The 13,091-nt window shown below is 44.7% G+C and overlaps 4 protein-coding genes across 4 annotated transcripts; 1 reads left to right on the top strand and 3 right to left on the bottom strand. All coding sequences in view use genetic code 12, as the record gives it.

Annotated features, from left to right (window-relative positions):
- Positions 1-60: 60 nt before the first annotated feature.
- ECM22 (Ecm22p) lies at positions 61-2,481 on the bottom strand (the record flags this gene model as incomplete). Its single annotated transcript, XM_025483869.1, has 1 exon — positions 61-2,481. The coding sequence occupies one exon, from the start codon at positions 2,479-2,481 to the stop codon at positions 61-63; it is 2,421 nt and encodes an 806-aa protein (XP_025342084.1).
- Positions 2,482-3,536: 1,055 nt separating this feature from the next.
- PMS1 (ATP-binding mismatch repair protein) lies at positions 3,537-10,102 on the bottom strand (the record flags this gene model as incomplete). Its single annotated transcript, XM_025483868.1, has 2 exons — positions 3,537-6,000; positions 7,335-10,102. 2 exons carry the CDS (start codon positions 10,100-10,102, stop codon positions 3,537-3,539), a joined length of 5,232 nt encoding a protein of 1,743 aa, XP_025342083.1.
- Positions 10,103-10,354: 252 nt separating this feature from the next.
- On the top strand, positions 10,355-10,979 carry CXQ85_000107 (uncharacterized protein; the record flags this gene model as incomplete). Its single annotated transcript, XM_025483867.1, has 2 exons — positions 10,355-10,903; positions 10,944-10,979. 2 exons carry the CDS (start codon positions 10,355-10,357, stop codon positions 10,977-10,979), a joined length of 585 nt encoding a protein of 194 aa, XP_025342082.1.
- Positions 10,980-11,034: 55 nt separating this feature from the next.
- On the bottom strand, positions 11,035-12,623 carry CXQ85_000106 (Ca(2+)-binding ATP:ADP antiporter; the record flags this gene model as incomplete). Its single annotated transcript, XM_025483866.1, has 2 exons — positions 11,035-11,813; positions 11,867-12,623. The coding sequence occupies 2 exons, from the start codon at positions 12,621-12,623 to the stop codon at positions 11,035-11,037; spliced, it is 1,536 nt and encodes a 511-aa protein (XP_025342081.1).
- Between the last annotated feature and the right edge of the window lie 468 nt (positions 12,624-13,091).

The raw sequence follows: 13,091 nt of genomic DNA, 5'->3' as shown, positions 1-13,091 counted from the left end.
CGTAGTGGTTTTCCAAACCCATGAATCATAATAAATAAGTGGCCTATAAGGCCCAGTGTCTCAAAGTTCCGGGAACATGTCGTGCTTGAGAAGCCCATTTGGTTGGAGAGACAGCATGTCAACTTCTCCATCGGCACCATCGTTTTCTGGGGGTCTTGGTGTAGCCAATTTGGCACCAGGACTCAGCGGGTCCACAATCTGTGGATAGTGTGACCGTGTGATGTAAGTGTCTTTGAAAGAAGAAATTGGATACTCCAGAAGTCCAATGAGTTCGTGGAAGTCTTGTCGTGTCACTTCGATGTTGGTGATGGACTTACGCCATTCCACCACATTATAAATTGGAATCAATTGTCGTACCTTCTCTTCATAAACCAAGTTTCGATACAAGATAGCTGTCCTTAACGTAAGGAAGGTGATCAAACGAACACAGTATGATGCCAAATACTGGAGCTCCGGAACGAGCTCACGATATACTTTGGGAGGCACCGACGCGGTACTTGGATCTTTAAGCTCCTCCAAAATCGTAGTCGTATTGTAGTTTGCAAATACATCCAACATTAAGGGGGAGTCAAAGTCTCTGAGAAACAAGAACCGGACTTGCGGAACGACGGCAAAGATCGCTTTCCGGAATACCCGGTAGAACAAATTGAGCACTTTTTCAAGTCCCTCAGCACAGCTATTGGCGGCTAGGAACCTGGGTGGCTGAAGCTTTGACCAGCGGTTGAACATAGTAAAGAGCACGTCTTCTTGGTACTCTATATCGTCCATATGAGAGTCCAACGCTGGAAGATGGTGCCGAATGGAATCCTTTGAAAACAGCAGCAAATCATTATACTTTCTTCTCAAGAATATCAAGTTCTCTTGCTTACCATCCAGCGCTCTTTCGGCACGCTCGAGGACAGCTCCAAAGCGTGCAAACATACTTTCAAACTCATACAAGAACAGTGTGCCATATCCTGGCAAATACACTGTTCTGGCAACGTTCGTCATGAGCTGAAGATGAATAGGAATGAGACGAGGAGGTTCCACACCTTGTCTGGAAGCCTGATGCAACGTATAGCTGAGCACCAGGAACATACCATCACGGAAACATGTAGTTGAATGAGCTGTTGCTCCCGGATCGTAGATAGACATTAACGACAAGATGTAAGACACAGAAGCAGCCATTTCAGGATCACCATGATGATTAAGCAATGAACGTAAACCCTTGATCACCGTGGCATAATGCTGAATCAGATGCACTAAAAGCATATTTCTTGTTTTCGTGAGCAGAACAAGGGCGTCAAAGCGAGTGTCCAGTTCCGCTGAAAAGACGTTCGTAATTAAATAGTTCGTTGTGAGGTTGATTAAACACAGAAACATAACGCTCGACTTGAACGCTTTATAAATAAAGTAGCCGATCCACACATGGTACAAGCTTCTGATCTCAGGCAATGTGGCAATGCCTTTAGATATACGTGGAGCCAAAGCACCAGTTGTTTGGTAGAGAAGCTGTTCGTAGTTGGTGGTTTGTCTGGCAGGGATTTTGAAGCGACTTGGAACGATTCTAGCGCCTGGGAGCGCTGGTCCTGGTGGAGGGGCCGATACCGGAGTCGGCTTAGCGTCTGAAGATATTTGGGATATAGACCGACGAACTACTTCAGGTGAACGGAACACGTCTCTTGCAGCTGCAAAAGGCCCCGTGGGGCCTTGAGACCGTTGAGCCTGTAAGTACGATACGTGATCAGCACCGGAACCAGCATATTCACTATCCCATTCAAAATTGCCAGGAGTGACAGAGCTGCTATTGTGAATCGAATAAACCGGGTAGATAATCTGAGTAGCGTCGCCAGTGGATAATAAATTATCGAAATTCTGGGTGATGGCGTTATGTTGAAAATTAAGCACATCCAGAACTCCGCCAGGAAGGGAGCTTGCATTAGGGCCGTCCTGTGAAACTTCAAAAAATACATTATCCGATAGGTGTTGGTGCAAGAAGGTTTGCAGTTCCAAAGGCATCATATCAGAGTCCAATGCCATTAGCAGGTCATCATGGAACGTCAGAGGAAGAGGTTTCCGCCGACTCAGTTGGTCCCCGTCGTCAATACGAAGACTAGCAAGACCAGCCCTATCTGTTTCTTCTGCCTCGACCAGCGCCTCCCTCGATGAAGACGACCCTAGTTCCTTCTCCTTCTCCTTCTTCACTTCAACTGGAGGCGCCTTCTTCCGCCGTAGCGATTCCAGCCCGCCACTATGTCTTTCACCCTTTTTCTTCTCCCCAAGCTTATCACGATCCTTCAACCGAGCCAACTTGGCCTTGTGGAAATCCTCAAGCTGCTCCTCATTATAGTCCAAGTACTCACAGCGTACCCCGTGCTTAAGACAATTCGTGCACGCCGGCAAGTTCTCAGCACACTTGACTCGGCGACGCTTACATGTGGCGCAGCCGAGCCTACTGTTCTTATGTTTCTTCCTCGAAGGTCCTTTCCGCTCCTCCACCATTGAGTTGCAAAACACTGCTTTAGCACTCGATGCCTGGGTTGAAATGTGGAGACTGGCGGCAATCGCGCACTTCTGTGCGGGCTCACGGCTATATAAGGAAGAGAGCCCGTCCTCTTTTTTTTTTTTTTTTGGCCCTTCTGTCACTGAAGCCGAAGCCCAGGCGCACAATAATGCACAAGATCTAGGAACTTTATTGACCAGGAGTGTCCTCTCCCAACACATGCTGCATGCTTTAAGTGCCAGGACATTGACTTAACTCTTTGTGCCTGAGAACATGGCTTGACTCTTTTTTACATTTTAAACAAATGCTTATTGCCTTTTCTTTACCTCTTCGCTTGGGGTCTTCCAGAGGGAGTCTCGCACTTCCTTCCTGCCTGCCCTGGTTCCTGCGATGGGACTTTCCCGCCAGGCCGCTGTGAGTGAGGACGCCAAGTCGCAAAAAGTCAAGTCATTAAGTCTGGGCACCTGCTGGCCGACATGGGCGTATTTTGGGTGCTTCTAGCTTTCACGCATCTGGCGTGGTGGCATCATGTTTCCAGATTTCGCAGCCATGAGCCATCGTGCTGGTTTGGGGGACTCCCGTGGGGGCGCCGTTGGTTTGACGTACAACCGAACCGCAGTGGATGCAGCCGTAAATGAAGAAGAAAAAAAATTAGTCGGTAGAACTAAGAAAAAAGAATGGAACAAAGAAGCTCATGATTCCGGAAAAACAAGAAGATTGGGGGACTTTCCCTCTACACAATAAACCACTTGTTTTTTGTTTTCGGTGGCACTGGAAATGTTTCTTGTTGCCTAAACTGGGTCTTTTTTAAGACAACCGCAAGGTTGCATTCTCTTTATTATTTTTGCATCCTTTTCGTTCTTCATCTGCAACTATTTTATTATTTTGCCTCTTTTTCTTTTGCATTCTTTTTTTTTTTTTTTGTTTTGGTTGCCTTTCATTCTGCCTCGGGCCCAATGCTGCGTCCGCGCCGTCCGCTTCCGTTCCCGTCTGCGTTAGGTGCTAATGAAGGTTAGGCGAACGGTTCTTGTGGTTAAATAAGCCTCAATAGCTATCATGCAAAGGTCTTGTTTCTGTTGATCGCATTGATAAGTTCATTACCGCTCTTTGAAAAAAGCTCACCAAACACCCGCAACTCCTCGAGCCCTGGGGATATCTCCGTCATCAGCTGCTGCCGTTTCCTTATGTACGCCTGCAAAAGTTCCTCGGGCTGGAAATCGTGGTTCAGAAGCCCTTTACTGTAATCAAACGTCCAGGGCTCATTTCTGATTGCAATTGCCTGCCGGTCAAGCTCTCGCCTTAGCATATGACAGCACTGTGGATCTTGCGACATGTCATCGAACATTGGAAAACTGTGAACATCAAACGTGCCGCTGGTAAGACTGTTAGGTTGCACTTCGCCGACACGTAGCTTGTCGAGTCCGAGCCCAACAATGTCTTTGTATTCAATTTCTGCTGGTGCAGGGTTCGCCTCGTACTGAATGTAGTCGGATACTAACCTTTGTGCCATATGGTAACCTAAGAAAGCCTGGCGGTATTCGAAATATTTGATCATCCGTACGAGTCCCAGGTCAATGTGGTAAAGAGTGTCAAACTCAGCAATGTTTTCGTAGTAAGGCTGAGGCATTTCAAATCCGATCTTGGGAGCAATCACAGTACAAGGGTCCAATAGCATAACACATCGTATAGGCGTGATGCATTGTCCCAAACATCTGCCTAAAGCATGGAAATATAGGGAAAGGATTCTGTGCACAATGCTTGTTTTGGACCCCATCGAGAATTTGTCACCTCTGAAGATACGGAACCAATCGTATGTCAAATTGTAGATTAGGGTTGGAGAAACAAATTTAAAGTCCGTGATACTAGGATCAAAGCCATGTAAGTTCTTGAAATGGCTATCAATTGTCCGCATTTGAGGGATGTACTCGAATTGAAGTTTCTTTAAGAATGCACCCATTTCATGGATGCTATGCTTGAGAATAGGGTTTTGCAAAGCCGATACTGTCGAACGATCATAATTGACAAGCCCATTTTCATGGTTATAGAAAATGTCGCTAAGAATCCTTTTATAACCATGGAATGAGTTAGAAAGCTCGCCAATCGCGTTCATCAGGAAATCTGGGAAAATCGATGCCGTGGAATGAATGTTAAGAATCATGATTTCTTGTCGGATAGCAATAGTTACATCATTGATTGACTGAGCTTCAGAAAGAATCTTGGTAGCTAATGAGAGCGCTCCGATGAACATCATGCATAGCGTTGAAATATCCGATGAAGTATTCCAAAAACATGCCCATGCTGAAAACATAGACATCTTGATTGGATATTCCTGATGATAATTAAAAACAGATTGGCGCAAAGCACGAAGCATTCTTCCGTAAGTAACGTACAGCAACCGGTTTAGCCTCTTCAAGTCATCTGGATTGTAAAAGAAATCGGAGAATCTTTGACTAGTACTGTTCGGACTTAGACTTTGGTTGCTCAAAGGCGAAGAATTATTGGAAGTCAGACTTGCAGAAGACTGATTGCTGAAATTCTCAAACTCACGATTCACAACGATCTGGGCCGTTCTTTTAGAAATATTGACGGCCTTATCGATGAAATAAATAAAATACAAATTGAGCATAGTGGCTTGGTGAAAAATAGCAAGCCAAAATGTCCGTATTGCTTCGTCTGTCCAGACCGGCTGGATAATCGTCGTGAATCTGTTGTACGTTACATTGCGAAGATCGACAGGGCCATCGCCTATAACTTGTAAAACATCTTGAAGGAAGTGATTCTCTAACTGAGGAGGAAGAATGAAACGTGTAAACTTGGTCTTCCTATGGATAGCATTGGGCAAAGGTGAACCGACGCGCCTAACCTGAGAACGTCTGGGTCTGTGGTGACCACTTCTGAACTCATCATGGACGTTTGGAGACTGGCTTCTCGAGGCATTAAAGTTAGGAGTCGCCGCTCCCGGTAGATTGTTATCATTGATCCGTGAGGCGGTATCAAAATCTGGGGATTCTGTTTTCATATCAAAGTGCGGCTCTGGGAAGCTGGAATCACTTGGAAGCTCGAAATTCGTTGGCCAGAAAACGTTATCCGGTGTTATATCAGGAACATCGTCAGTCACCGATGTTTCAAGCATATTCAGCAAGTCCTGCCACGGTTTCAACTCTGCACTTTGCATGTCACGGATAACACTGATATCATGATTGTTAAGTTCACTAAAGACAGTCGAGTAAACCTGAGACCTGAAGTTCTCTGAACGGTTGGTGAAGACCGACTGAGGTTTCTGCTTGGTGCCGTTATTTGTTTTTCTTTGTCGTAGCGTGGTCTCTTGCGTCGAAGACAGCAGACTCTTAGACGAAGACTGCCTTTCTGTCTTTGTATCAGGAGAAGAGACTTTCTCTGGAACAACATGCATATGCAGCAGTCGTTTCTGTTCATTCTTCTTTTTGATGTGTTCGAGTCTGTCTGGGGGAAAGTCGAGATATCCACATCTGTATTGTCTCTTCACACAGTTGGCACAGCTGGGGAGTTCTTCCGTGCATTTTATCCTTTTGGCCCTACAGTTCGGGCACCCATCTCTGGAGTTCTTATGCGTTCGACGAGTCTTTCTCTCTGACTTGGCCAGGCCTGGAGATCTCGGCATTTGCTTCTAGGACAAACAGCAGGTTGAATATTCTGGGGTTGCTTGGGGAACGAATAAAATACCAAAATAAAGTAAAAATAAAATAATAAAAAAAAACGGCAATATCAATAATAGAGTTTTTTTATGCAACGAACTCAACGGACACTAGCCGAATAAATACAAATGCAACAAAAAAGAACGGGTTCTGCAAAGTGGACTGGAGGGTGAAGTTTTCGAGTTATTTAGTGTGCGTGTGTGTGAGTGCGGTGCCTCGCTCACTGGGTCTGATGTTAGCGTGGGTGCGGTGGACAGGTTTTCTGGCTGTTTACTTGCCAATGGCACCTTTTTTTTTTTTTTTTTTTTTTTGTACCCTATTTATTGTGCTGCATGCGGCCGATGGGCTCTACAAAAGAGAGAAAAAAACAAAAATGCTTCGGCCAAAATAGAAGCTTTATGCGAAGATACAGGGCAGACCTGGAGACTAAAAGTGCTCTATGGAAGGTGAGGGACGACTGAGAAAAGGGAGATTTGGGAACTAAGAAAAAAAAATTTATCATTTCGAATGACGCAATGCCTGAGATGTATTGGCTCTTGTTTTTTTCTTCCCTAGCGCATTATCAAAAAAGGGAAGCGAAAGCAGTTTAGTCCTTGGGGCACCAGGAAAAAAAAGCAAGGTCTTCAGCCGTATGTAGGAGCGAGGAGATCAAGGAAGGTCACAGTGCATTTTCACTAGGGCGGAGCGATGCAAATGAGGTTTTAGAATGTATGGAGACTATGTGTTTGTGGAAGTAGAAGAAATAATGAAATATCATGTGCTTGGCTGTTTCTTTGTCGGTGCATGTGTCACTTGGGGTCGAGACAGCCTCATGCCTTATCTACGAGACGCTGGCTTTGTTAGAAAAGCCTTACTGCGGCCGCAGTGATTCGTGTGCATCACTCAATGCATCCCAGGGTCTACGGCTGCAAATGAATATGAAACTTGGGTTAGGGAAGGCTTAATTAGATGGATTCATGTTTATTTGCGTTTTCGCCCTCGGCCGCCAACAAAAGGCGGTGCTGAAACTCGCTTTGTGTTAGCTTCTTTTTTCGGCTTTTGTCCCACTCGGCCCGTCTTTCTTGTATACCGCGGCTGGCCATTCTTTTGCTTCATTCTCACTCTTTCACATTACTGCCGATCTCTTCGGTGCGTCTTTCTGTGTCAGATACTTCCAGGGGCGGCTTCTTTTTTATAACTTGTAGTCGTCGGTAAACCCTTGGCCTTCGAGATCTGCCAAGTGCCTCATCGTGGGCCTCCCATGAGGGCAGTTCCATGGTCTGTCGAGCTCAGCCAAATGCCCTACAACAGTACTCATGGTGCCTCGGTTGAGCGTTTGCCCTACCATAATGCTCAGTCGGCAAGCCCGCAGAGCGATCATCAGATCCACCTTCTTGCACCGAACAATAGAACCCTGCGCTGGTCCAGCCTCGTGGAGACGCTGCACCAACTCGTGTAGATCGCTATCGTCAAAAACGACGTTTTTCAGCACAGGAAGCGCAATAAGCTCCACTCTTTTACCCGGTTGTGGCTCCTCGGCTTCTCGGATCACGAACCCATTCTTGCGCAATTGGTCCTGCTGATCAAGAACTAACATTTCGTCGATTGGCGAGAGTTCTAACACTCGTGGTATCACCAACGGTTGAGCACGAAGCAGAAGCAGTCGGTGGAGTCTCTCGTAGTTGAAAATCTCATCCGAAGCATGCTGATCAACTATGAAGAGCCTGTCATCGTGTCTTACCACGATAAACCCGAGGTTAAATTGCCCAACCACTTCCATACTGGGGAAATCCAGTTTCTGGATAATAAGCTTTTCCCTCACATCATGCACATTCACCAAGGTGGCTTTGTCTTGTTGAGTTTTCTCCGTTTTGATGGGGTAAGCAGCGGGAATAAGCTCGTTTTCAAAATCATAGTCTGCTAGCTTAAGTATTCTATTAATACCTGCCACGGGCTCTATGGCACTTGATTTCGAAACCGGCTTTGTAAGCTGTCGGTCTGCTGGTCCTAAAGCCGATCCGATCGGTGCCACCAGCGTTTGATCGCCTTCATCTAATTCAAATGTCTCATCGTGTGACGAATGGCAACATCCATGACCGCCCTTATGACCGTGAGAGTGTGGTTTCAATAAAGTATCGTCAACTTCAGTAACATTAGCTGTCTCCGTATCGCCGTCGTCAATGGTTTCATCTTGTTGAACAAAGAGCTGTGCCTCCTCCGTTAATAGGAAGCTGTTATCGGCAGCGTCATCCGACTGATCGATATCACTTTCATCGCCAAAGTCATTGTTTGGCTGCACTGAAAGCGGCTCAATCGGGATATTATCCTGGGATGGATTAGTATTCTCGCTTTGCTCATCAAGTGTTTCCCCTTCAAGTCTTTCTATGTCGACTGGGTCCTCAACTTCGAACCCCATGCTTTCGGTCACCTCTTCTTCATCCTCTTCCTCTTCTCCGACAATTCTCTCTTCCTCTTGGTCTTGTTGTTCTTCTTCTTCGTTTTCTTCGTTCTCTTCCTCGTCTTTGTCTTCGCCATGTTCCGTCTCGTCATCAATATGCATGCGTTCCAGATCTTCAAAAGACTCCTCTGGGGTCATTTTGCTGACATTCTGTGAGATATTTGTAAATTCTTCCTCTTCTTCGGCACCATCACTTTCCGACATGACCGTCTCGAGATCCCGTCGCTGCTTATCATTGCTCTCCTGAGGATCTTTTTCCGTGCCACCACTCAGGAAAGCCTCCGTTAAAGATATTTTCGACACTTGTGAACTTTGACGCCTCTTTCCTGTGAGATCAGAAGCAGATTCATTCGACGCTTTTCGTTTCTGAAAGGAGTCCAAGCTTTGACTCGAACCTAATCTCACAACACCGAGATCACTCTTGGGAACAACGTTATGCATACTATCGTAAAACTTTGTAATCTCTTCCCGGAGAACTTCACCCAAGAGATCTTCATTTTGCACCATGACGCTTCTCTTATCTGGAGTCACGTTGACATCAACAAAAGTCTGGTCAATCTCTATGTTAAGCACAAACACAGCCAGCTGTGTATGATTGAAAGCTTTGTAGACCTCGTTAATAATTTTAGCAAACCTTTTATGTATAATAGGTCTCTTGTTGACGTACAAGAATTGTCTATCCAGTGCTCCCCTACCCATTCCAAATGAATAGTCCAGAATCAAACCATTGATACGAAATTTTAGCGCCACAGGTACACTTTTCATGCCAAGTTTAAATCTTGCTTCGATATTATCGGTGGCAATGTCTATGGGTACCAAGCCATGTGCACCGTTGCTGCCATATACGCTTACAAGTGTATCGAATATGGAGGCACCTTGTCCCTGGGTACCCATGACCATTGACTTCTTTCCCGTGTTACCACTTATTTGGTAGATTGCAAAACGAACATTTGTATAGACTAGAAGATACCCAACCAATAGTGACAATGCCTTCGAGTATTCTCTTTTGGCGTTCTTAGCAAAGTATTTTTGCCTCACTGGCAAGCCATGAAATAGGTCCTGAACTGATACAGCTGTTCCCTTCTTACCTGTTACTAGCGTCTTCTCGGAAGTCAATCGGCCCATGCTATCATAGTCTAGCTGTGATGCTTTAGGATATGTGGAGTCGGTGCATGTGGTGATTTTCACTTTGGCAACAGCACACAAGGAAGCTAATGCCTCACCCCTGAAGCCCAAAGTAGATACAGACTCAAGTTCTTCGAAACTTGACAATTTTGATGTATGATGCTTCAAACAAAGAGCCCCGAAATCAGCCTTCTCAATTCCCCTACCAGTATCTGTAACATCGATGCCCTTAATGCCGTAATTGTTAAACACAACCTCAATCAGTTGACTCCCAGCATCTAAGGAATTGTCTATTAGCTCCTTGACAACAGACTGAAGTTCTATTATCACTTGGCCAGACGTGAGCTTATTCACGTCAGACGCGTCAATAGACGTGATGGGCATGGTAATAATGGTATGGAAATAGCTTTCAAGGGAAAATGGCACTTGTTTAGGAAACCTTTGGGGATATTATTTCAAAGAATGCCTTCAGTATTAAGACTTTCAACGTTGGATGCTTCTTTAGCTGTTGATGGATTCTCTGGTTCCGTTTCGTACTAGTAGTATCGTCACGTGCGAAAATCATCGCTGCCTTACAGAATGGAAGGCAACCTTACCTCTCAGTACTACTATGCTCTTCTACTTAGTATCCTATGAATGTCTGCATTAACAGTGCCCGATGTTCTCTTGGCATTGCGAGATTTCCTTGCCGTCTGGATTTCCCAGATCATCTACTATAACCATATTTACCCAGATGATGCATTTAGCAAGAAACTGTACCTCGATGTGACGGTTTATCAATGTCGAGCTCCCGCTTTGAATGAATATTTAGAGAGATTTGCCATTGACATGATCTCTATCTTGGTTGAAAAGGATGGAGGAGGCAAAGTCCATGATATCGTGGTTTTACTCTATGACGAGTCAAGTCTCCATGTGCGACAAAGATACATTGCTAACTTCAACCAGTTCTCAGGTCTCAAGGGCCAATTGTCTTCGCTTGACTTTCTCCTGAATCCTGCTGCCGTCAAAGATACGCAGTCAGCAAAGATAAACGTTCCCAACTTCACGCGAGACAATATGTATGTCCACTTGCGAAGTCTCATTTTCTTCCACATTGAGGAGCTTAAGCGAAATGAAGCGCCAGTTTCTAATGATTACTTCTTCAAGCTATTGCTTAACGCTGACAGTGAGACTGATCTCAATAGAGTGTCCTCGGACCCGTCACCTTGGATTAGACTCACTTCAGAGCAGGACACACGAAACACTGTTTTCGTGCCTTTAGGTGAAATGAGCGTGGGGTTCATGTGTTTTGATATTCATAATGAATATGTTAACGATTAATCGAGCTTGTTATCAAGACCCATCAAGTTCTTCAAATTCTCATACATGAAGTAACTGATAGACACCGCTGGTGCAACCTTGGCCAAGTTAGGCACAAGACCCTTGAAAAGGCCCGGAACACCTTCCCTCGCAACGGTTCTCTGGAAGACGTCTTTGAAGCCTTTATATCTGTGAGGATGAGCATAGGTGCCCTGTGCTTGCAATCTTGTTCTCAACAAGTTAATAGGATAGACGACAGTTGCGCCAAAAGTACCTGAAATAGCACCCAAAGAAAGAACCATGTAGTTTGGCAAACGAACGTTCTCCTCTGAGATTCCAAGTTTCTTTGCTTCTCTCTTGACAAGCAAGGTTTTGATCGTTGAAAAAGTTCCCAAATCAAGAGCTGCGTAAGGAAACATACCACTCAACCCGACAAAAATGCCTCTATAAAAAATCCTCAATCCACCTTCTTTAAACATGTCTTTAGCTTGCTGTATGAGAAGCTTGTTACCCTTCAACAGGGAGTCCAAATTGGAACATTGAACACGGAACTTCAATGTATCTATAGGGTAGACTGTAAACTGGGCAGCCACACCACCCATACCACCTGCCAAGTAGGTGGAGAGCTTTGACAACTTTGAAGTATCGTCAACGCCTTCTATTCTAGCAAACAATCTTTTGGCTGCCTCGAAGGAGCCAAACTTCATGGCCGATTCCGGGAACACCTTTATGACGTTCAAACCATTTCCGACATAGAATGCTCTGAATCCGCCTTGTTTCCAAAGGGTTCTGATTGCTTGTATCATGGGGATCTTATAGTTTTATGCTGGGGCTTTCCGGCCTGGTGACGAGCTTCACGTTCGGATTGGATGAGCTTATTTCTAGCCTTTTCGATAGCTTGTCTGGAAGCTCCAGTCTCCACTTGCTTGGCAAGCTCTTTTTTATTATGCATGATTGTGGACGAAAGGTCAGTTCTGGCGATAAGGAACACTTTAATTCTATCAAATGGAGCAGTACATGTTCTGGAAACAACTCCGGAGAGGCCGCCTGCCAAAAAGAAGCCGAAACCGCTAATGAACGAATTGATCAAAGTGACATCACCATCGGCGGACAAATCGAGTTCTTCGGCCAAGTAATTGTAGGCAGTTCTAATTCTCGAGCCATGTAAACGAGGCATCAATAATAAGAAATCTCTAAACTCATCGTATGTGATGTAGCCTTGGCAATTGTGGTCAAACTTGCTGAACACTTCGTCGATAATTTGGTCAGACGGGCTAAGATTGAGAGTTTTCTTAAGGTAGTTGATGAAATCGGCCCTAGTCAACTTACCATCGCTATCCAGGTCTATTTTATTGAATCCTTTCAAAATCTGGTCATCAGTAGTCGTTAAGTAAAGCTTAAAGTCATTAAAGTCGATAATGTTGTCTTTGTTGGAATCAAAAGATTGGAAAACTTGCTCTAGTAAGTCTGGATTCTCGCCAACCGGGTGGTTCAACGTCTTGACGGCATTTTTGAAATCCAGAAATGTGATCTGGCCCTTCTTGTCAATATCTAGTTTGTCAAAGAGGGTCTGGTAATCATCGGGTGTTTTTCGAGGTTTGTCCATGGATGCTGATTATGAGGATGAAACGGTCAAAGAGTTTTTACTCCGAGTTCAAAAATGTAAATGCAAATGCAAAAAATGTGTATAGCTGTTTATAGCAAGAAAGGTCGATGCTTGTAATCGACTTTTTGAGGCAGACTATTTGTTGTGGAAAGAGGTCACGTGATGCCAACCTGGAAAGAAGCGCGCTTCTTCCAGCGGTTCTCGGTCTGGGCGACCTTCCGAAACGTGTGGGGTTTGTTTCATAGTAGCAAGAAAAAGAAAATTACTTGGAAGACAATTCTGATGGTTCTTCTGGATAACTTCTTGTAAAGAGTAAGTCAGCAAAAAAAAGAACTTGATATTATTAATTTGTGAAAACTGACTTCGAGCTTGTGTGGTCCATGTAGCTGGTGCAGAAAGAGATATTACAGGTGAGGTACTTTTCGAAAGCTCTTTACATTTTTTTTTTTTTGTTGAATTTACAATAAA

The sequence above is a fragment of the Candidozyma haemuli genome (assembly GCF_002926055.2).
Source record: "Candidozyma haemuli strain B11899 chromosome Unknown A_2014730914, whole genome shotgun sequence".
In the NCBI taxonomy this organism is placed as follows: domain Eukaryota; kingdom Fungi; phylum Ascomycota; class Pichiomycetes; order Serinales; family Metschnikowiaceae; genus Candidozyma; species Candidozyma haemuli.
This window is presented reverse-complemented; position numbering and strand designations above follow the sequence as displayed.